Here is a 25,363-nt window from a genome sequence, read left to right on the forward strand (position 1 = left end):
GGTGAGAGACTTGTTTTTAGAAAGGTGGATTTTTAAAAGTAGAAGTTCAAATTGTTTGGGTACAGACCTGGATAGTAGGACAGAACTCTGCAGGCTATCTTTGCAGTAGATTGCAACACCGCCCCCTTTGGCAGTTCTATCTTGTCTGAAAATGTTGTAGTTTGGAATTAAAATGTCTGAATTTTTGGTGGTCTTCCTAAGCCAGGATTCAGACACAGCTAGAACATCCGGGTTGGCAGAGTGTGCTAAAGCAGTGAATAGAACAAACTTAGGGAGGAGGCTTCTAATGTTAACATGCATGAAACCAAGGCTATTACGGTTACAGAAGTCGTCAAAAGAGAGCGCCTGGGGAATAGGAGTGGAGCTAGGCACTGCAGGGCCTGGATTCACCTCTACATCGCCAGAGGAACATAGGAGGAGTAGAATAAGGGTGCGACTAAAAGCAATAAGAATTGGTCGTCTAGAACGTCTGGAACAGAGAGTAAAAGGAGGTTTCTGGGGGCGATAAAATAGCATCAAGGTATAATGTACAGACAAAGGTAAGGTAGGATGTGAATACAGTGGAGGTAAACCTAGGTATTGAGTGATGAAGAGAGAGATATTGTCTCTAGAAACATCATTGAAACCAGGAGATGTCATTGCATGTGTGGGTGGTGGAACTAATAGGTTGGATAAGGTATAGTGAGCAGGACTAGAGGCTCTACAGTGAAATAAGCCAATAAACACTAACCAGAACAGCAATGGACAAGACATATTGACATTAAGGAGAGGCATGCTTAGTCGAGTGATCAAAAGGGTCCAGTGAGTGGAGAGGTTGGTTTAGGGTCACGGCGATTTAGACAGATTTAGACAGCTAGCCAAGCCAACCGGTAGCAAGCTAGCATAGGATGGAGTCTGTTGTTAGCCACCTCTTGCGTTCGGTCAGTAGATTAGTGGGGTTCCGTGTGGTAGAGGGGATTAATCCAAATCACACAACAACAACAAAAATAAGAACAATAGATATAGTTATAGAGGCCCGAGAAGAAAACATAATAATTCAAATAAATAAATTGTCCGATTGTCTATTCAGATAGCAGCCGGAAAGACAGCTAACGGTTAGCGGGCCGCAGATGGGCGTTCCGGTAACGTCGCGACAGAGGAGCCAGCCGGATCTCCTTCAGGTAGATAACGTCGGCAGTCCGGTTGTGAAGGCCTGGTGGGGCTCCGCGTAGGCAGTGAAACGGGTCCGGATAGGTGACTGCAGCCCAGGAGTGAATGATGGAACTCAGGCGTGATTGACGGAGCTGGCTAGCACCGGAACAATCGATGTTTGCTCCGGAATCGACGAAAGCCGACTGTCACACGGATAGCAGCTAGCTAGCTGTGAGATCCGGGTATGAATGTCCAGAGAGCAGTTGAAATCCAGGGACATGGAGAGAAAAATTGGTCCGGTATGTTCCGTTCCGAGCCGCGCTGCGCCGTACAAAACTGGCGATAGATTTTCGATAGATTTTCGAGCTAAAGGACAGCCGATGACCACAAACCGTGGTTAGCTTCTGATTAGCTTCTGGGCTAGCTCCTGGCTAGCTTCTGGCTAGTTTCTGGCCAGCCTCCTGGAGTTTCTGGCTAGCTTCCTGAAGGATTGCAGATCTGAGGTAAATAATACTTTTTTATAAATATAAATTGGTGAGGCTGGTTGCAGGAGAGTGTTTAGAAGATGAGTTGATGGAAAATAAAAATAAAATGTATGTGAAAAAAGTTGTAAATATATATATATACAGGACACGACAAGACGAGGACAAAAGACGTCTGAACTGCTATGCGATCTTGGATGATATGGGAGCAGAGAGAGAGGGGTGGTTCTAGGGTGGATGATGTGAGGGGTGAGGTGGGGTATTATTTAGGGGAGTGATCAGGGCCAAGGCAGCACCTGACTTGGCTGGTGTAGCGTCAGCCCTCCTCCTGGGGCAAGCATCCTAGCAACACCTAATGTGGAGGCAATTATATTATTACAGCTCCAGATGGCAGTTACACAGCCAGATAGCTATTCTGTGATAAGCTTACAAGACTCTGGTGTGCTACACTCACTTTCTCTGCCCTATTCAAATCTCTCTCTTAGCTTGATTAAAGTTTTTCTGTCTGAGCTCAATTTCTCTCTTACTCTCTTTCTCTCTCTCGGATTCAAAGTTGCTTTCTTTCTCTCCTTCTACATTTGTCTCTCGCTTTCTTGTTTACCCTTCACTCAGTCTCTCTCGCTCACACTCTCTCTCTCTCATTCATCGTAAACATGAATGCCAAATGATCTTCTTTCATTTCTCTACCCTAATGATCGTATACAACCTGTAAACCTGAACATAAACACCAGTTGGACTAGCAACTTGTGGCAAAGTTAAATTTATTATATTTTGTCACAGCACATTTATAAGTCACAGAGAAGAATGCTGAGCAGTTGTTTGATTGAGGGTTTACATGGTGTGGTGTGGTGTTAGAGAGCAGTGTTTCTCAACCTTTTATGTGATCTCTGAGATTACGGCTGTTATTGAAGGCAATGTTACCGATTAAGTGAAGATCGCATCAAGGTAAACGCTGCAGATGTCGTCTCAATAGAAATTACCTTTAAATGTAAAGTGAGCTAACACAGATCTAGCGAATCTAGGCCTAACACTAGCAATTGAGAACTGATTAAATAGTTGTTAGCTAACCATCTGAGGGACTGGTTAGAAACAGTAACAGTCCACATACTAGGGGTGTATCAATGTTCTATATCAATGGGAGAAACACTGGTATAGAGTGAACACATTCCCTTTTCATGTAACAAAGACCACATTGGGGATGCTCTCAATAGTGCATCTTCATACGATTAATTTCAATAAATACTATACAAAAAATGTATCTAAGACCGAGATAAAAAACATGACATATGCTGAAAAAAGTACATACCCTTTACAATTAGCTATAAAAACGGAACAATTTACAAAAATGTTGGTACACTGCACTGTGTATTACATACAGTATATATTTAATTATGAGTTTGTATATACATGTATATTATTTACTTATGCTTTTAAATAAAGTGCCTTTCTTAAAAGAAAACATGTTTACAAAAATGATACCTTATCTTTTCAAAAGAAAATATTCCTGATAAAAAAAGGTTTGCAACGTAAATTTTCAAATGTAAGGCCAAGACGAGACAGCTCCAAAAAGACTAAAGTATTTTTTCCATGACAAAAACAACAAAGAATGTTTCGAATTGAGAAACAGCATTGAAGTTGGCCAATGATAAATAGCACAATGAAACACGTTGCCAACTGCAGTGTACTAGGAACATTTCTCCCATAAACCCATGAACTTTAAAACAGATGGTTTTGCATCATCATCACCCCATTGGTTTGGAAGAAAAGTAAACACAATCATTGTATAATCGTTGCACTTTATTCCCTTCTCACAAGCTCTATCACCTTAACATTTCCCTTTGCTAAATAGGTAAAAGGTCCAACAATGAGACAGAATCTGTAAGGTACATGGAAAAGAGTCAAGCAATTCATACTGTGCTGAGTGGATTTAACAGTGGCCATTGAAAAATGGTCCGTTTCATACTGTACAGAAACACTGTACAGAGAAAGAGAGAGGGCAAGAGGGAGAGGTGGCCCTGGCTTGCTTTCAAAATAAAATAACTTTGAGAATCAGGCCAATGTCAATACTTTCTAAGAAACAGTTCTGATAGCCAGCCTTCCTTCCATCCTTCTCTCTTTTCCTCGTCTCTCTCCTTCTCTCCCTTTTCCTCTGTAGCCATACTTTACTCAGCACTCCTACAGAACACACATACACAGATATCTATCTACTGCAGCGGAGGCTCCTCCTCAGAGGAGGGGAGGACCATCCATCTCAGTCATTTCATGGAAAAGAGTGAAAAGTTCTAAAGGTTATCCTTTTAAGATGATACTATACTAAATATATTCACATGTCACCAAATAACTGATTAAAACACACTGTTTTGCAATGAAGGTCTACAGTAGCCTCAACAGCACTCTCTGGGGTAGCACCATGGTGTGGACAGCTATTTTCCGTCCTCCTCTGGGTACATTGACTTCAATACAAAACCTAGAACAATGGATTAGAGTGATCTTTAAGAAATCATTCACTGCCTTTTTTTTGTTGAGTGCAAAAATTAAGGAGAAGCAGCAAAGAGAGCGAGAGCGAGAGCTAGCTGTATTTCTTTTTTTCATTTTCTTTTTACTTTCATTCACTTAGCTAGCTAATTCAGTTAGCTAATTTAGCCTACTTAAACACCCGGCACAAACAGAAGCATGCTATTTATGTTAGCTATCTGGCTAAGGCTATCCAATACTGGAACTCTTCCAAGTCAAGGTAAGCGGTTTAATTAATTTATTGCCACGAGTCCCGCCGGTGTAACTGCTAAACTGCTTGATGTACACTGTACTGCGCAATTGTAGAGGGTTTACTAACACGTTAGTTCTAGTAGCTATGTTGACTATGACGTTAGCTAATATGGTGACAACGATGTAGGCTGTGTGTAGTGGTTAGCGATTATGGTATGAAGGTTTGGCTTGAAAAGTTTAATTTCGCATGGCCACAGACAGCTGTTGTGCACTGAAAGGGAAAAGGTGAGGGGAGGATAGCACGTAGATGCGAGAAGGAATTATATAATGAGCAAAGTGATGATTCTGTTTGTATGTGGCTGCTATGAAAGTGAACTGTGTGTGCGGGGGATCAGGGGTATTCATTCCGACGATTCTGTTGAAAAACGTTTCTTAAACGGAAATAAACGGAACGAAACGGGGATAAACCTACCTGAATTCGTCCAATAGAAACTCTCGTTTGCAGCTGTTTGGACTAATGATTACACCCTAGATTAGCTATATTCAGGCAAGAGTGTGCAAGGCGGTATTGAATGTGTCACTGTCTGTCACCTTGATTACTCCAATTTGTCTCTCGATCTGTTAGAAACTTTCATTCATAGACTAGGTTGTAGCAACCTCATGATAGATATAGGGAAAATGCAAGTATCATGTAGCCTAAACCTATTCATGTTACATTGAATGGAATATGAATGACAGTCATCCAATATGCTTTAATAGAAATAAGGCCATTGCGCATAAAAAAAAAGTCCTCCCTAATCTTAAATGGCACCAACCGCCACTGATCTACTGAATATAGACTAGGCCCATCTAGCCCTTTAGAAATACACACACCGTGACTAGATAGCATTAGAAACACAATCATTCAGAACCTAGAGGTCCTCTGAAAAACATACACGCTTGCATGTGCATACACACAACACAGAGTACATTCCTAGGACAGAGAGATATGCTGTGAGGGTCAGTGGAGGCTGCTGAGGGGAGGACAGCTCATAATAATGGCTGGAATGGAGTGTAATGGCTGGAATAGAGTGAATGGAATGGTATCAAACACATGAAAACCATTATTACTACGAGTAGTCCTCCCCTCAGCAGCCTCCACTGGGTGTAGTGGGTGTAGTGTAGTGTAATGTGATGGTGAAACCTGAGGCAGCAGCAGGCAGGCTGGAGAGCCATGCAGCAGTGTGAGTCTGAGCTGTTAATGCCATGAGGATTCAGGGGGTTTTCACAGCTGGGCCCCAATGGAAGATGAACCCAGTGTAGTGTGAAGGTATCCATTACTCCATGCCAAACACAGTCAGAATGGACTCAATTAAAGAGGGACTTCGTCCCAAATAGTACCCTATTCCCTTTATAACGCACTACTTTTGACCAGGGCCCTGCCCATAGGGTTCTGGTCCAATACTGTGCACTATATAGGCATTAGGCTGCCATTTGGGACAAATTCCCTATTTAATTGAGTCCATTCTGACTGTGTCTGGCATGAAGTAATGGATATCTTCCAGGGACTGTGGATGGTTAACTGGTCATATCCCAACGTACACTCCTCATATGAATCACTGCATTACTTTGTCTGTGTTCACTTGACTGTGTGTTTGGTGGTGATATGAAGCAACAATGTGATGGTCAAGGCAGTTTGAGTCCATAGGAACACATCACATTCAATGACAAGGCTTTGGATACTATGTGATTAAAATCTTCAAAATCCATGTAAAACATCACAGCACAATTGAAAAATATATGGCACATGGAAACTAAACGAGGGTGGTCTGCAGTGATAGGTGGGATGGGCTGAGAGTGGCTGAGGGGTGGGATTAAAGAGCTCATGTTCGGTAATGTATTATTGTCATGTGATTGCTATATATCAAAGTACCATGTATGTAAAATATATATGTGCAATGTATGTATGTATATGTGCAATGTACTGTATGTACAACAGAAATGCTGTAAAAAACAAAAAATATATTTGTGTCCTCCGAAGGGGGGGGGGTTAAGGGGAAAAAAAGGGTGAAAAATGGCAAGGCTTTGATCAGAGAATGTGGACAAATGTTACCAGCACCGTGTCTCAACAGATGAAGGAGAACGCATGTCATACTGCTGTTTCATCTGAGAGAATTTTATGGAAAAAAACGTTGTTCATACCAGAGGCTGTAACGCTCTTCTCATATTATGTTCGTCAGTGTGTCTGAGTCCAACTACTACAGCCCTCTGTGTTCTTATTGTGATTGGCATCTTGATGAATTGGGATCTCTGTGAAGTTTCTAAACGCTATTCGCTTAACTGGCTTCGATATGGCAGAGTGCAGGATGTTGAGGGAATACTGGAGGGCTGCCTGACTCTGCGTGTGTGTGTGTGTGTGTGTGTGTCTGTGTTTGTCTTTAGTGACGGCCCGATGACAACCTACAGAGAATTCCCCTATGCCAACTTGAGCCAGCTATGAATGGGCATGGATGAGGGCGAGGGAGAGAGAGAGGGAGGGAAGGAGAAAAGGAGCAAGCAAGCTACCGGCTCCCACAGTCTCACGTCAGAATTAGACTTAGAATTAGACATCATCCATGTTTCTTAAACGTCAAATTTAGAAGTTGTTCCAAATGTCAAATTTCAGTGTGTTTAAGGTTAAGCTTAGGCATTAACTCCAAATTCTTAGGTTAAGCAGTAACTCTGAATGGTTAAGGTAAGTTTGAAGGTTTGGGATACCCTTCAAAACAAAAAGACTTTCCATTGCTGGTTCTGAACTTGCAAACGTGCAACACCCAATCCCTGTCCACAACACAACACCATAGCAAAACCAAAAACCTACTTTGCTAACAGTGCTCACTATTGCTCCTAGTGGCCGGTTTACACATCATTTCCCGACATCGTCAGATGTGGATGGACATCGAACATGGACTTGTATCACGGGTGACCTGGCTGCAATTAGAGTATAAAAAAAGGGAAGCATAGGATAAGGCCTGTGTGGCTCAGTTGGTAGAGCATGGCTCTTGCAATGCCAGGGTTGTGGATTCATTTCCTACGGGGGACCAGTATGAAAAAGTATAACGATTGGATGCACTCACTACTGTAAGTTGCTCTGGATAAGAGCATTTGCTAAATTACTAAAATGTTAAAAAAAATAAGAAAGAGAAACCGAGTGTGTAACACCAAAGGTTGTGTGTTGTTTCTGCTGTTGTCATTGCAGTGTGGAGCGGGAGAGCTGTCCATCAACACTATTCTTTCAGGACGTGTTCAGCCTCAACATCTCTCAATGGCACTCAGTCTGATAACCAGGGTTAGGATTAAGACCTTAAAACAACACCAGGCTTCAAGACAGGGTGGAGGGGGAGAGGCAGCAGGTCTTGGACACCAGTGAAGGGGAGAGCTCTTCAAAGGGTTCCACTGTTTACAGAGATGTCTCTCCACTTCCCCTCTGCTCAACTCCCACTCCTCTCTGGAGAAAGGACCTCCATGCATCAACTGAGCCCAGACACCCCTCCCCTCAGCCCTCTCCTGCACCTTCACTTCTACCTCCAGCCTCACTCCATCTTCCCCCTCACCCCTGGAGAGTCCTAGTGTCTCTCTCCTTTCAAGGCCCCCTACCAAGGGTTTTCCTCTCTCCCTCTCCACCGGCAAATCTACGACTGTCTCTCCGGGTGTCTCGGGTTGCGAGGAATGCAACACCGTGACTTGTTAACAGGCGATAAAAGGAAAACATCTCAATACGATTCAATTATGGATCAGATTAAACGATGGAGCAATCCTTAGGAGGAAAACAAGCGGTACGTCTGTCGATGAGAGCGAGAAAGAGAGAGAGAACAACAGAGAGACCTTCAACAATGTATTTTTTATGTTTCCCCCAGGATTAGCTAACCATGACCCATGCAACTTTATCTGACGAAGCATTACGGCCAAATGGCTCAGGAGGATGAGTATCTGGTCCTCTGATACTGGATATGACTGGATGAATAACACAATAGAGTTCTAGGGGTCAACGTCTCCAAAGAAATATGTGGCTTGACATGAAATAAGAAAGTAAGAAAAGCACAATGCATCTTGGGCCTGTGTTTGATCAGTCTGTTTTTTTTCTTCCGACTGGAGTGGGGCCAGGAGAGAGAGAGAGAGAGAGAGAGAGAGAGAGAAGGGAGAGAGAGGTGGATAGAAAGAAGACAGAGATTGTGAGAGAGAGCTTCAAGTCTAAGACAAACAACAACTAACATTCTGTGTTGAATTCATCCCCATTTTAGCAGCTTGACAGGAATTCCTTTCATGAGACATCAGAGTATTTGAGTAAATACAATACAGGCCCAATATGAGTCCAATAAATACACTATCCATGTTCCTCCATGTTCCCTCAGGGGTTCTGGAACAGCTCATGGCAACCCCTGAGCCATCCCATCCCCCTGTACCCATCCCCCCATCCATTTTCTCAATAGCAGCAGCACATGTGAGTCTATGGGGTGGTGGGTTGAGGGGTGTCAGAGAGAACTAGGACAATCTCATTGCAGTCTCTCCCTCTTTAAAATGTCCCAATGTTTACAAACCAGTGTTTTTTTCTTCTTGTTTTTTGAGTGTAGCCCAAAAAAAAACGCTCTCCAAAATTCGGACTTTCACAAGCAATAAATTACCAGTTAGAAAATAGTTGTTTTTTCTCTTCCCGTAACACCACAGTAAGTCATCCACGGGAAAACATATTCCAATTGGCAGGTGGATTCCGATGAGTCATCCAATGAGGAAACGCTTGATGGTGATGATGTCATTACAACGCGCCATTAAGACGTGACGATCATAGAGTTTTCCCACGCACACCAGATAAGAGTATTCAACTTAAAAATAAATAAAAAAATTGAAAAAAGAGTATTCAACTTGACTCAATTTTGGATGGGTTAAGCCTGACTAGAAAAATGTAGGTGTTCACTAAACTCTGTGCCACAATGTGACCAAACATTGAATAAGGGGGAGGGGATGTCCAGGTTTCCTTTCATCCAAAGCAACTGATAGTTAACACAATATATTCAGTATGTGGCCCATGCCCAAATCCAATAGAGCCATTGGAACCACGTGTGTCTCTCCCCACTCAGGATCTCAGTACTCCTCCCCCTCTCCTCCCTCAGTACTCACGGGCCTCCTCTAGCTCAGCCTGGTACACGTCTTCTGTGGGGTTGTGGGCACACTGCAGCCCGTTGTTGGGCGGCCTCACAGAGTGGAAGCGGCTCCAGTCCCCTTTACACAGGATCCAGGGCAGCACGTCCACTTTGTAATGCAGCTCCGGTGAGAACTCCGTACTGATGAGGTTTGGCGCGCCCGCCCCTTTCCCCCGTGTGATCAGCTTCATGTGGTCACCGTAGCAACAGTGCTGCGCGGCCAGCGTGGTGCTGTCGAAGGAGAGCATTGAGCGTGTGCAGAAGCGGGCGGAGGGCTTGTAGATGTCCAGCCGTTCTTTGGGGCCGGAGGCGTCACGCCAGCGGTAGGTCTTACGCAGAGTCTTGTCGAAGATGTTGACGGCACTGTAGACGGCCTCGGACGGGTAGGAGCAGGGGCAGCTGGGTAGTTCGGTCAGCACCTGGTGGAGGTACTTCTGGAGAAAGTCGTTCTTACAGCTCAGCCACTTCTCACAGCTGTCCACGTCTGGGGAGGAGAGAAATGATACAGGAGTCAACAGATGATGAATAATCTATCAATCAATACCACAACAGTCAATAGGTCATCGACAAGGATCAATCAAGGATCAGCAGAACTCAATTAACTATCAATAAACACAGAAACATACACTGTAAGCACCTGCTACTGTAAGTGATGCACACATATAGAGTTGAATCGTAGCTTGAGGCACACACAAAGCGTGAACTTTCGCACAAATCACCCATTGACATCTATGCATGATTTGTGTGAAACATCACATTTTCAATGCGTATATAAAAGAAAACTGGATTCGGACCATATTTAGTACATTTTCCACAACATAGAATACATACAGTATATATACCTATGAAATACTACAATGCATACTAATCACGGAAATCAACCGCTCTCTTTCAACAGCTCAGGTTTTGGCCGTAATAAAAAGATGACTTTCGGGAAGGATTATAAGCTAAGACAGCATTGGTAACTCTGAGGAAACCAGAGAGACTTTCCAAGCATAAAGGAGTGATTTCAGAGCGTTAAAACCCATTACTTTGAACCGGGGGGCTGCAAAGCTCTCAAAGACCACGGAGAGTGAACGAGAATGGGTTCAAAAACAAAGCCATAGTCGGTGCGAGTAAAATGTTGAAGGCTGCGGTCAAATTGGAACCTATTCATTATAAACATTTATGTTCCGTAGTGGATTGGGGAAAGAGCAAAAAAAAATAATACTTATGACACTTTATCTTGTTATGTTTCTGTTGCATATTCTTTGTTATTTTTGCCCAGAGTGAAAAGATCTATCCCTTTCACTGGCCTGTGCCAGACGTAGGGAGAGCAATAAAAGACAAACTAAAAAGCCATTCAAACATTTCTTGGAGGAACAGTTGGGTTTTTCATGGGCTTTGTAACAATCTCGGTGGAGGGAGGGAGAATCCTGACTACCCCAACTGGACTCCTGCAGTCTCTCTATGATTGGAGCCCCAGTAGAACAGTTTAAACCTCCCTAAACGGAACAGACCATTAAGGCCCCCCAAATACTAGAACGGACTGTTGGCTACAGAAAAAGGGACAACCAGCTAATACACAGCCACGCACACACACACACACACACACACACACACACACACACACACACACACACACACACACACACACACACACACACACACACACACACACACACACACACACACACACACAAACACACACACAAACTTGTCATATACACATTTCAACAAACATACTTGTGTCAAGGGAGTCAGTGCCATTTGTTGTCTCCAGAGGTATCAGCTCAGTCACTGCTAATAGGTCATCTACAGAGAGAGGGGACACAGACACTGGTTAAGAAACCTGCTGAATGGATAGCCTCATACTGTAGTCAAAGGAAAAAAATGGTTTCTGAGTAGCTGTTGATATGACTAGGGGGACTGTCTATGCCCAACATAACACACGCGCACGCACTCACACTTGCACACACACCCACACACACCTTCCTGGGTAGCAGTACGAGCCTTCATTGAGCGTTTTAAAACAGACATGGAGCTGTGTACACACCAGGACTCTGCAGGGGGGCAACAGAACAGGCAGCACACTACTAAACACACTAACAGGGATAAACATCACGTTTGTCCAAGTCCAAACTGTACGGATATAAATAGCCCTGTTCTAGAAGCATCAGGCAGACCTGTTAGGAAAAGCCTAATGGTACGATCGCTGTAGAACTGATCACTAATATGTGAAAGGCTGGATACGTTTTAGCCTGTTGCTTTAACACGTATAAAGTGCTTTGAAATCAGTGATCATGAAGGAAAGGCGGCACACGGAGGATGCTATTTGGAACTACTGGGACCCAACCAGAGACAGGCGAGGTCTGATGACATCACACAGCCACGAAACATGGCCATTGTTGATGACATTACATCCGTGTCTCTCTCACCTGGGCATCTGTCCAGGTCACAGGTCCGAGACTCGGTCGCCGTGCACGCGTAACCACATGAACGGATACGTTTCTGGTTGCCGTGGCCACAGGTGACACTGCATGGTGACCAGGCGCTCCACTCCTCCTCCTCGTACTCTGAGATGGAGGGATGAGAAAGAGGGAGACGGAGAGATGAGAAAGGGGGGGGGGGGGAACAAAGGGTTATATTAGAGGAGTGCGGTATGTCTTTGAAGTGAGCCAAGTGAATTCCTGACCCAGCTGGTGAGAGCGTTTTGCAATAAAGCAGCAACGACCAAACATGTTTGGAGCTACAGTAGAGTGTTCATCTGTCAGCTCTAACATGCATACATAAACCTTCTTCAATGTGCTGGTTGTGGCAGGAACAACTGAGTATCTTAGCATCTCAGGAACAACATAGAACAAAGTAGACACCAGGAACAACCGTGTCTTGGAGCGGACCAAAAGACCACACTTCAAAAAGCTAAGGAGGCTTCAGAAAGGAGTGAGAGTCTTTTTCATGAGGCTGTAGCTGGTGGCTGTCATTAACTTCATTGGGGTCGTAGCTGGTGGCTGTCATTAACTTCATTGGGGTCGTAGCTGGTGGCTGTCATTAACTTCACTAGGGCTGTAGCTAGTGGCTGCCATTAACTTCACTAGGCCTGTAGCTAGTGGCTGTCATTAACTTCACTAGGGCTGTAGCTAGTGGCTGCCATTATCTTCACTAGGGCTGTAGCTAGTGGCTGCCATTAACTTCACTAGGGCTGTAGCTAGTGGCTGCCATTAACTTCACTTGTGGTGTAGCTAGTGGCTGCCATTAAATTCACTAGGGCTGTAGCTAGTGGCTGCCATTAACTTCACTTGTGGTGTAGCTAGTGGCTGCCATTAACTTCTAGTTTTTGCCTTAGCATTAACACACCTGATTCTAATCAAAGGCTTGATAATGAGTTGCTTATTTGAATCAGGTGTATTAATGCTAGGGGGAAAAACTAGGGTCCCTAGGACCAGGATTGACAAACACTAATCCAGTACCTGCTTTAGCTCGTTCCACAGTATGATGTCTATAACAGAGAAAAACATACCTGCTATAGACATACTTTTTTCAATCTTTACTAATGACCTGCCACTGGCTCTGAGTAAAGCCTGTGTGTCTATGTATGCTGAGGACTCAATCGCCAAAAATAAAACAGACACTGTACCTCCTGTATTCTGATCTACTGTAGAACCTGTCAAGCGCAAGTGAATATCCTTAACAGACACAGACACCAACCTGCTATATTCTGATCTAAGACCTGTCAGGTAAAATTAATCTCCTTAAAAGAGACAGACACCAACCTGCTGTAAACTGATCTGGAATCTGTTTCTCTCTGTCTCAGTGAGACTTCATCCCACCACCAGAGACGCTTAACTGCTCCCTCAGTTTCCACACAGAAGTTAATGACGCGTGAATTAATATTGCATATTTTTCAGGAAAGTATAATCTCGCTAATGATCAGGAAATGGGGCCAGTTGGCAGGCTAGGGTGTGTGTGTGTGTGTGTGTGTGTGTGTGTGTGTGTGTGTGAGCATGTCTATGTACCAGTGCGTGTGTATGCGCGTGTGGATGGTTGTGTATCCGCAAGTGTGTGTGCTTGCCTGCTCATGCATGTGCCACTGTGTATGTGTGTGTGTGTGTGTTTCTCTTGGTTGTAATAAATATGTCAATGGCAAATTCAGCAGCATACAGTGGAGTGAACAAAGCCAAGACAAACAGTGCCCCAGGACAGCTAGCCCTGTACTAGGCTAGCTAATAGGTTTTCTGTTTCTCTAATGAACAATCAGTTCTTTCCCCCATGTTAAAAAGATTACAGACTCAGTGGAGGGAGGGATGGAGGAAGAGAGGAAGAAAGAAAAGATGGAGAGACGTAGGAAAGAGAGCGACTAAAAAGTGAGGGAGAGTAATGGAAAAGATGAAGAAATAGAGAGGGAGAGGGTGAAAATTGAAGAGAAAGGGCAAGTGGAAGAAGATGGACATGGGGACACATGCTAGGTAGGACAAAGGGAGAGGTCGTGCAAAAGGAGAGCCAGCAAGGAACATACTCATCGAAGTGATCAAGGGATGGAGGCGAGAGAGAAGAACATAGAAAAAAGAGAAGAGACGAGAAGAGAAGAAAAGGAGATTAGTTCATCCAGCGTCCTGCTGCCTCTCCGGCAGTTAATATGTTTTTGGCTAGTTGCCGTTGGTTGCTAGTTTGGGGCTAATTGTGAGCTCTGGGCCTGGTGTTGAATGAGATGGAGCCTTCTCCTGCTGGCAGACTACAGTGTGTGTGTGTGTGTGTCTGTGTGTGTGTGTGTGTCTGTGTCTGTGTGTGTGTGTGTCTGTGTGTGTGTGTGTGTGTGTGTGTGTGTGTGTCTTGAAGGAGCATTCTCATGTTGGCTGGCCAAGTCAAACAACACAGAGGTGTGGGTGACATGCTGCACTCCTCCACTCACTAACACTAATCCTGGAATGCTCTGTAGTCTCTATAGCCACACACACACACACACACACACACACACACACACACACACACACACACACACACACACACACACACTGTCTCTCTTCCCGTCTTCTTCCCTCCTTCCTTCTGTTTCCTTCTCCCTCTTCCTCCTTGTCATCCCTCTCTCCATGTCTCTTTCTCTTAATAAACCCCACCTCCAACTCTCCCTTTCTTGCTCTCTTTCTTTTATGCATCCTCTGCTCAACACACAAGATGGATTTGTATACTAAGGGTGTGACAAAACTGAGCACATAACATACATTATGGGTTCCTTAAATGTACAGTGCCAAATATAAACAAATAAGGTCTCCTAATGATAAATGAACATGAATTTGGAGGATAGAAATGATTCAATATTAAAGCACTAAACCCATCACTAAAGACGTCAGTCATACAAAAGTCATACTTAAATCCAAACTGGTTCTCTAGCAAATTAATAACAATGTCTCACCCCATGTTCAAGAATGCCCTTTTTCCCTTTATTGAGATTATAATAAATAATCTCCCAAATATTGCTATTTTTAAAACAAGCCATAGGTTGGTTGCAATTTATATTTAATCCACCAGAAAAAACAGAACAAATAATACAACTAATATTGTGGTTATACTCAAATATACTAATAGATAAAAAAATATAAAAAAAGATTTAAAAAAATAAAAAAAAGTATAATCTTTGTAAATTATATCATAAATAGGACTGGTGGAGTTATGTCACACATGCAGCTAACAAAAATATATGGAAACGCAAAATTACAACCATCTAACTCCAGCATTATCGCACAAATGGAAGAGGAAAACGGAAGGGGGAAAAAGTAGGGAACTTGTCTGTCGGCCCTGCATTAAAGACAATAATTGGTTAAAGAAAATTGTGATAAATAAATAAGTATACCAGTTTAATTTAAGGACCAAAAAAATGACAGCTGTGCCATACAGATTGCAAAATAGTTGGGAAGAGATTTTCAAAGTACCGATTCCATCGCACATGGTTTACGAACTGATACGCAAAACAACGTCCGATTCAAAACATAGAATTATTCAATCTAAATTATTACACAAAATTCTTGCAACCAATAGAATATTATATATATGGGGGATACAACCATCCCAGCTCTGCAGATTTTGCTGCGAAGAGACAGAAACATTAGATCATTTATTTTGGTACTGTCCATATGTAGCTTGTTTTTGGTCACAGGTCCAGGAATGGCTGAATAATTGCATCATTTACCTGGAGCTAACTCTGCAGATAGCACTACTGGGTGACCTGTCATAAAAATGTGTTCGAATACTCGCATCAACCGCACTAACCATACGCTTATTGGTCATGGTATGGATAAAGTTAGTATGCCAAAAGTTCCCGGATGTTGTACTAAATTGGCCAAAATATGAAGTATTCAAACACAGCTATAGTCAATCGATGAATAAAATAATAATACTTTTATCAAAAATCTGTAGAAATTATGAGAATAGAAAGGTTCAAAACTTTTATGAAACATCACAGCCCAGTTGAAAAATACAGTATATGGCAAATAGAAATCCAATATGGATGGTGTTAAGAGATAGACGGGAGGGGTTGAATGGAGCTGAAGGGTGGGACTACTAATAATAACTAATAACAACAAGATAACTAATGTAAAACATAATGTGTAAAATGTATATAGGGTCAGAACTTTTGTGAAAGAAACAGATGCGAGAGGTCGAGGTTAGAGGAAGGACAGGAGAATTATATATATATATATTTTTAACTATTGTAAAATAGACTGTGCCCGTGAAATGTATATAGTATGTATAACCCGGAAGTAGAAGCCTTAGAGTTGTTGTTCAGTAGTTTTTCTCCAATTAGGGGAAGGGTGGAAGGGTTAGAAAGTAATAAAGGAAAAACTTTTACTTTTTTATTTTTTTAAAACTTTTATTCCTAAAGAAAATGAAATACTTTTAACTCCATCAATTTTTCTTGACACCCAAAAGTACTTGTTACATTTTGAATGCTAAGCAGGACAGAAAAATGAGCAAATTCACACACTTATCAAGAGAACATCCCTGGTTATCCCTACTGCCTCTGATCTGACTTACTCACTAAACACATGCTTCGTTTGTAAATGATGTCTGAGTGTTAGAGCGTGCCCCTGGCTGTCCGTAAATTAAAATAAACAAGAAAATGATGCTGTCTGGTTTGCTTAATATAAGGAATTTAAAATGATTTACACTTGTACTTTTACTTTTGATCCTTAAGTATATTTTAGCAATTACATTTACTTTTGATACTGAAGTATATTGCAAATCAAATACTTTTAGACTTTTACTCTAGTAGTATTTTACTGGGTAACTTTCACTTTTACTTGAGTCATTTTCTATTAAGGTATCTTGACTTTTACTCAAGTATGAGAATTGGGTCTTTTTCCACCACTGGCACTAAGTACTGTGTACGCATTTAGATGGACATTTCATGACTTGCACAACATAAAGTAATTTAGGAGTCAGTTTGATGTGCAGCTTATTAGCATAAGCAGAGCCCACATGAAGATGGTGGAAGTGGGTGTGATCTAACAGATCTAGAAGTGTGTGTGTGTGTGTGTGTGTGTGTGTGTGTGTGTGTGTGTGTGTGTGTGTGTGTGTGTGTGTGTGTGTGTATTTGCATGCGTGCCGGCATGCGTTTGTGTGTGTATGTGTGTGTGTTGACATCATTGCAGTGGTAAGACTGTAATCACTTGCTACGGGCTAGTTGGAAGACCTGACCACACAACAACACCACAAGCACTCTCAAAGCATGCTGGGTTAACAGAGCGAGAGAGGAATATAATGTTTTTTGGGGGGAGGAGGATACACATCAAATCAAATTGAATTGGTCACATGCGCCAAATACAAAAGACCTTACAGTGAAATACTTACTTACAAGCCCATAACCAACAATGCAGTTATAAGAAAATACATGTTAAGTAAAAAATAAATACAGGGGGTACAGGTACAGAGTCAATGTGCGGGGGCACCGGTTAGTTGAGGTATTTGATGTAATATGTGCATGTAGGTAGAGTTAAAGTGACTATGCATAGATAATAAACAGAGAATAGCAGCAGCGTAAAAGAGGGGGGGGCAACGCAAATAGTCTGGGTAGCCATTTGATTAGCTGTTCAGAAGTCTTTTGGACCTAGACTTGATGCTCTGGTACCGCTTGATGTGCGGTAGCAGAGAGAACAGTCTATGACTAGGGTGGCTGGAGCCTTTGACAATGGTTAGGGCCTTCCTCTGACACCGCCTGGTATACATGGCAGGGAGCTTGGCCCCGGTGATGTACTGGGCCGTACGCACCACCCTCTGTGGTGCCTTGCAGTGGGAGGCCGAGCAGCTGCCATACCAGGCAGTGATGCAACCAGTCAGGATGCTCTCAATGGTGCAGCTGTAGAACCTTTTGAACATCTGAGGACCCATACCAAATATTTTCAGTCTCCTGAGGGGAAATAGGCTTTGTCGTGCACTCCTCACGACTGTCTTGGTGTGTTTGGACCATGATAGTTTGTTAGTGATGTGGACACCAAGGAACTTGAACCTCTCAACCTGCTCCACTACAGCCCCTGGTAAACGTCCTGGTAATCCATCTGGCCCTGCAGCCTTGTGAATGTTGACCTATTTAAAGGTCTTACTCACATTGGCTATGGAGAGCGTGATCACACAGTCGTCCGGAACAGCTGATTCTCTCGTGCATGTTTCAGTGTTACTTGCATCGAAGCGAGCATAGAAGTAATTTAGCTCTGGCACGTGGCTGTGCTTTCCTTAGTAGTCTGTAATAGTTTGCAAGCCCTGCCACATCCAATGAGTGTCGGAGCTGGTGTAGTAAAATTTGATCTTGGTCCTGTATTGATGTGTTGCCTGTTTGATGTTTCGTTGGAGGGAAAAGCGGGATTTCTTATAAGCTTCCGGGTTAGAGTCCCCCTCCTTGAAAGCAGCAGCTCTACCCTTTAGCTCAGTGGGGATGTTGCCTGTAATCCTTCTGGTTGGGGTATGTACGCACAGTCACTGTGGGGACGACGTCAATCGATGCACTTATTGATGAAGCCAGTGACTGATGTACTCAATACCATCGGTGGTGTACTCAATGCCCTTGGAGGAATCCCTACAAGGCCCTCTGTGCTAGCAAAACAGTCCTGTAGCTTCAATTCTGACCACTTTTTATTGACCGAGTCACCGGTACTTCCTACTTTAGTTTTTGCTTGTAAGCAAGAATCAGGAGGATAAAATTATGGTCATATTTGTGTGTGGAGTAAAGGTGGTCTAGAGTTTTTTTTGGTTGCACATTTAACATTCCTGTAGAAATGCACATTTAACATGCTGGTAAATTTCCCTGCATTAAAGTCCCAGGCCACTAGGAGTGCCGCCTCTGGATGAGCATTTTCCATACTCGTAAAAACCTCTAGACTTCCTTAGATATCGTTCACCAACTGTTGTTTACAAATATACATAGACCGCCACACCTTGTCTTACCAGAGGCTGCTGTTCTATCCTGCCGATACAGTGTATAACCCGCCAGCTGTACGTCATTCATGTCGCCGTTCAACCACGACTTAGTGAAACATAAGATATTACAGTTTTTAATGTCCCGTTGGTAGGATATACGTGCTTGTTGTTAGTCTATTTTATTATCCAATTATGTACGTTGGCTAATAGGACCGATGGTAAAGGCAAATTACCCACTCACCACCAGATCCTTACAAGGCACCCTGACCTTCGTCCTCGAAATCTCTGTCTCTTTCTCCTGCGAAAGACGGGGATGAGGGCCTTGCCGGGTTTCTGGACTAAATCCCTCTCGCCCGACTCGTTAAAGAAAAAACAGTCTTTCAATACGAGGTGAGTAATCGCTGTCCTGATTTCTAGAAGCTCTTTTCGGTCATAAGAGATGGCGGCAGAAACATTACGTACACAATCATTTAGAAATAACTCGACAAAACACACACAATAGCACAATTGATTAGGAGACTGTAAAACGGCAGCCATTCTCTCCTGTGCCATTGTCTAATTTCAGTGATTTTGGGGAAGGGAAGAGTAAATTAAGCCTGGCATTAAAATGTGAACAATAAAATTGGATTTGAATTGACAACTCCTGCCCCCCCTCCTCCACCCCCCTAATTGCCTGTGCTCACCCCCTCTCTTCAGTCTAAATGATCACAAATAAATATTAGTTGTTTGGCCAGGGGGTTGTGAGGAGACACCATGCCACCGTTACCCTGAGACTCAGCCCAGCAGAGGTTCAAATGACTGCTCTATCCCAAGAACCAGTGTCAACTTCAAAGGACACACACTTCAAAGGACACACACAATGGACTGACGGTCGAGCGCTCGCTCTCTCAGTTCCTCCCTGAGCCTGCCCTCATGCTCTCCATCTCTTTCTTTCTCCCCCTTTCAATTTGATCTCTCCAGCCCACTAGCTTTATCTTTCCCCCTGTTATTATCTGACCTGTACTCTACCATATCTTTAATCATGTCTTTAAATATTTTTTTGTGGGATATTTTTTTGTTTTATCGTTTTTTACTTAGGGTACATTACTATCCATTTCAAATTATAAGTTTATAAAACCTGTACCCGTAGGCTACCACTCAAAATAACATTAAGAAATACATAAAGTTGAATAATAAATAATAGAAAACCAAAAAGATGTGGGCCTCCACCCCCACCCCCAACCTCCCATCCCATCCCATTCCCCCAACTAGCCAACATGTCTCCACCCCACCCCTATGCGAATAGTAATAGTAATAATCTATCAGAGCTCTTTTGGCAGAGCGCTACAGACAAAGCAGAGCCGTAGCACTGTGGGCTGACTGGTCTCACTTAGAGGTGACTGCCTACTGATCAGGTTAACAGCATTAGAGAGCTGTTAGCTAGTCTGGTGGCTAACTGCTACTGTCAGAGAGCGAGAGAGAACACTAAAACAACCAACCAAAAACACGGAACACAGAGCCAGAGCCAAGAACTGAAGCTCTTTCCAGAGGGCTTAATGAATGAGCTTGAGGGTTGACAAGGAGAGTTCAAGGTTCAGACAGATTATAACTACCGGAGGCGAATTAAGGTCTTCCCGAAAATGTTCCTACCTTCTTCATTGAATGCAGCCCTGTGACTTCACTACTGTAATCATTCTATTTTGGCCATTTTATTTCAGTATGAGCCACATATTAAAATAGTTAGATACAGTTATCCCTGGAAGGGAATGGAGAGGATAAGGAAAGGCTATACAGAGTAGCAGACATCAAGTCTGTAAGAGCATGTCTTGGGCAGTTTTCACTATAAAGATCAACCTTCTTGGATGTCTTATAATGGGACATAATGACCATCAAAAGCAGCATTTCTAAAGAGGCTAACCTACAGGCCTTACAGTATACAATATCAAGTTTACAGTAAGTCATCTCTAAATCTTTAAGTTCTTGGAACGTAAAGCTGAATCTCTAGGATGTCAACAAACACCTCTAATTGTCTCCCCAGTAGACAGTAGGCCTAAACATCCAACAATGCAATCATCTTTCATGCCATGAACATGACTTTATCCAAGGTGAACACAGTACACTGAAACAGGCCAAGTCCTGTTCCTCCCTCTTCCTGGCTGGCTGTTTACAACTGATAGGCATCATAGAGGTGAGGGAGGGAGAGTTTGGAAGAGAGCCTCAGGGAGGGAGGGAGGGTTTGGAAGAGAGCCTCAGGGAGGGAGGGAGAGAGGGAGGGAGGGGGCGAGGGAGGGAGGGAGGGAGTTGACATGTTTATGTAGCGGACCTTGAGCGAACAGCCTCGAATCATAAATCATGTCGGAGGAACAGAGGGTAAGGCGGGGGGAGAAAAGGAGAGACAGTGGGGGACGGAGGCCCGTAGTATTGCTGTCTCTGAGCCTCGTGGAGGAAACTGTCAGGGCAAAAACATCTCAGACAGTTCGCCACATACATGCCCTGACCACTGACCCCCGAACCATACACAAACACCAGCCCTCTCTCAGATCTGTGATCAGATCAGGGACACCAAACAAACAGGAGGAACCCTCTTCTACAATAGAAAGGTACAGTAACAATACACAAGCCATACATTCTCTTAGAAACCTTATCTAATCATTGTCGAAGAAACTGAAGGGCCAAAACTTCTGCTTCCTGTGGGGCGTTTTAAAAAGGTGTCTTTTTAAGAGGATGTTATTTGACGTGCATCGTCCATTTATTGAAATCAATGGCCATTGTTTGAGCTGAAGTGAGAGAAAATAAACTCTGATTTCAGAATGACATGTTGCCCATTCACATCTCATACGTTCATTTTGGCATGTTTACCTCCCTACAATACCCACTGTAGTGTGTGCAGATGCAAGCCCATATGGGTCCAGGGAGTTCGAGTGCTTGTCAAATGTAATGTTTTATGCGTTTTCCACACTCTCGTCCTCACAAGAACATACTCAAGGGAACGTCCTCGTAGAATGCATGAGAGCGTGGAGCACGGTAGTATATGCATATTGAGAAACACCCATTGTAACTTGATTCTGCTGAATTGTTCCTTCTTTATCTATCATTTTGTGATAATTACAAGAACAAAAACATTTAATCATAAAAAAACATACCGTAGTTCTCCTTGGAGTCCCATCCCTTGTTGCTGCTCCAGCGGCTGCCCCAGCCACCCCCCACCCCCACGCCTGTCCCCACCCCAGTCCCCCCGGTCCCACTAAGCACAGGTTCCTGCTCCTCAGGGTTGTAGTTATAGTCCTCTGTGGGCTGCTCCTGTTCCTCTAGGCTGGCCCTGCTGCCAGGCCCGCTCTCAGCCTGGTCTGGGTACTCCCAGAACAGAGGCCAGAACAGCTTCTTGTGGCCCAGCCACTCCTCCGATGACAGGGACCAGTCGTTGCGGCCCCCCTCCCCACCCTCCTTGGCCAGGTCCATCTCCATCTCTGTCTGTGGGTCCTCCACCACCTCAATGGTCACCTGGAGGAGAGGGGGGAGGCGAGAGAGAACGAGAGACAGAGAGAGACATACAGAGAGAGAGAGAGAGAGAGAGAGAGAGCTTTTAGGTTTCAAATTAAATACTTTTTTCATTGCCTTGAACAACATGCCAATGCCAAACACACATGGTTTCTGCACCCTTCTCAACATGTGTGTACTAATTAAATACTAATTCAAGTGATAATACGAGTAGCTAAATCTTTCCCAGGTCTCCAGTCCTCCTTTCATGTATAGAATATTGCATTCTGTGTAATCACAACTGAATAATGTGAAACCTTTATAAAAGTTAACCTTTCTACAACTGGGAATTGAGGGTGTGATTTCACACTTCATAATTATCCTCAGCAAAGTGCAACAAAATCATAGAGTAAATTGCCTCTGGACCGAAGCTGTTGCCAAGAGTAACATTCAACACAATTGCTTGTGTAATCTTATGGAGTCTTACAGGCTGCATCCTAAATGGCACACTATTCCCTATATAGTGCACTACTTTTGACCAGGACTGATAGTAATGCACTATATACGGAGTAGGGTGCCATTTGGGTCGCAACCAGGGTGTCACAGACTCTGGTGCGATTGATGGCTAGCAATTATTGAACACACAGTACTTTCCCAGATGATAGTAAAACAGCCATGACTGTAGAGTAATACTGATAACACATACACTGGCCACAAAACTGCTTCTGTAACTGTAGTCACAGCAATCGAAGGCAGGCTAGTAACGGTAGGAAGGGAATGCAACATGAGGTTAAAGAAACTATGGGGATATGGGGAAAAACCCTTCCAGTACTGTATGTGATATGTACTTCCTGGTGAAAATATGACTAGGACCAGGTGTTTTTCCTGACATGACCTCACCGGGAAAAACTCTGGGTCCTAGTTATACCAGCAATAACAACTAGAGACCAGAGGTACTTCCCTGTAGCTCAGTTGGAAGAGCATGGCGCTTGCAACACCAGGGCTGTGGGTTTGATTCCCGCAGGGGACCAGTATGAAATGTATCCCCTCACTACTGTAAGTCGCTCTGGATAAGAGCGTCTGCTGAAATGTAAATGTTTCCATAGTCAGGCTACGTGTTCAGGGAAAACTCCTTGCTCAACCACTGTCCATTACCATTCTATATACTAACATTACTGCTTCTACTGTAAACAACCTAACATTTACAGCATCAGGCTCAGCCCCAGACGTGCAACATTGGAAAGAAAAATAAACAACCCCTTCCACCCCCGTCAAACAACATGGTCTGTCTTGGTGCCAGTCTGATGTCCTATCTGAACCCACTAGATTCTTGGGATGAACCAACCAGGGTACTGAGGGTGTGTAGGTAGGTTTGTAGACAGTGTGTCCAGGCATGTGTGATGAAGGGAGAATGTAAGGAAGGTGGTTGGGGTAGTATGTGATGAAGGGAGGTAGAGAACAGAGTGGAAGAGTGAAAAGGGATGACGGGAGAGATACTTAGAGTGGGGTTGTAAAGGGAGGTGTATATGGAGAAAGCAGGATAGAGAAGCGAAGTGAAGTAGGGTGGTGGAAGGAGTGAGGTGTGGGATAAGGGTGTGTGGTGGTGGAGAGGGAGGGATAGCTAGAGATGGAGGGAGCAAGATAGAGGGATAGGGGATAGACTGATAGACTGCCACGAGCCTGCAGGTCCAGACAAAGGCATGGTTGTTTATGCTTCTGCTAGTAGTTACCATCTGATGGCTGCTACAACTGTTTATAAAGACAACCCACTGGCTAAAGACACAGATTAGGATGGTGAGTCATGGCTACTAGTCTTATGCCTGTCAGACCCTTAACATCATCTCATTCTCTCTCTGTCTCTCTCTGTGTCTCTCTGTCTCTACCTCGCTCTCTGCTGACAATCATTGTCAGTAGACCAACAAGTCCAGGAAGATTCATATATCAAAATATGACCATGCTTGATTTAAAAACCAATAAGCGAATTAGTAGGACATGACACACTGTGGCGTCATTACAAGCCTGCATGATTCCAAGGGGCAAAGAGAGGACATAGCCAGCTCACTGTATGGCTCTTGCTAGTTGTCAGCGGGGTGAAGTTGGACTGTAGTGTACTGTACTGTATAAGACCTCTGCACATTGAAGCTGAGCTCTATTTCCTTCCCCCTGTCTGAGAGGTAAGTGGAGGAAGTGTATTAGGCCTAACTATGACCCATTATAGGCTGTGACTCATACATAACCATGGATCTGAAGGACAGGCACTTCCAGTATTAATGCCCCAGACAAACCATAGGGAACTAAGCCACTCCCAGTAAAATATTTCCTGTGTATTGTCAATCAGGAGATTGTACTATGCAGATTGTTGGTCATTTGTCAACGATGATAGCAAGAGGGACGAGTGTTTGTGCACGTGTGTATTGTAAGACAAAAATATTTTAAACACCATTATTTATATATCGGACGCATTTGGTTCTATTCAAATCTACTCTATTGTTGTATTCTATTCCCCATAGTGTGCCAGTACAGTTTGGTACGGTTCACTCAGTTCGTCACGCTATGACCCTCCACAGTCAAAACCAATGAATTCCAGCCGACGTGATAACAAGGTAAAAAGCCCACTAAAGCAACCAAGGATATTAGCGGCTGGCTCCCAAAGAAAGACTTATAAAACCAAATAGCTTTGTCTGGTTCCTATAGACTAAAGGATGGCCCAATCCCACTTGGATCAAGAACACATTTTCCTTGTTATAATAACGAGGCTCTTTCAATTTCTGGATACCTGGGCTTCTCTTGTGTCAGTTTTTCCCCAAAGTCTAACTTAATTTCCTTTCAAATCCACTTGCACACATAAACCCTCTGCAATAACACTAAAAATAAAATGAACGTTTTTTTCTTCATACTTCTGTATAAAAAAGCACTTTTGAGATAATCAAGATCTGCTGCGCTTGGAGAGCACGTTAAAAAGTGCTTGTTAAAATAATAAAATAATGCGGTGACCTCTCACCCCTTAGATTTGGCTGTTTTCTCTGCTCTCTCCCTAAACCCCATGCA

At 43.4% G+C, this 25,363-nt stretch overlaps 1 protein-coding gene across 1 annotated transcript in view; it reads right to left on the bottom strand.

Moving 5' to 3' along the window:
- Positions 1-3,392: 3,392 nt before the first annotated feature.
- The window catches only part of LOC110497546 (isthmin-2), a 52,140-nt gene continuing 30,169 nt past the window's right edge, over positions 3,393-25,363 (bottom strand). The window contains exons 3-6 of the mRNA XM_021573699.2: positions 21,982-22,339; positions 11,893-12,030; positions 11,201-11,269; positions 3,393-9,959 (exon numbers count right to left, since the gene is read on the bottom strand). Coding sequence (XP_021429374.1) covers positions 9,442-9,959; positions 11,201-11,269; positions 11,893-12,030; positions 21,982-22,339 — 1,083 coding nt within the window. The 3' untranslated portion in view covers positions 3,393-9,441. The remainder of the gene's footprint in view (positions 9,960-11,200; positions 11,270-11,892; positions 12,031-21,981; positions 22,340-25,363) is intronic.

The sequence above is a fragment of the Oncorhynchus mykiss genome, chromosome 19 (assembly GCF_013265735.2).
Source record: "Oncorhynchus mykiss isolate Arlee chromosome 19, USDA_OmykA_1.1, whole genome shotgun sequence".
In the NCBI taxonomy this organism is placed as follows: domain Eukaryota; kingdom Metazoa; phylum Chordata; class Actinopteri; order Salmoniformes; family Salmonidae; genus Oncorhynchus; species Oncorhynchus mykiss.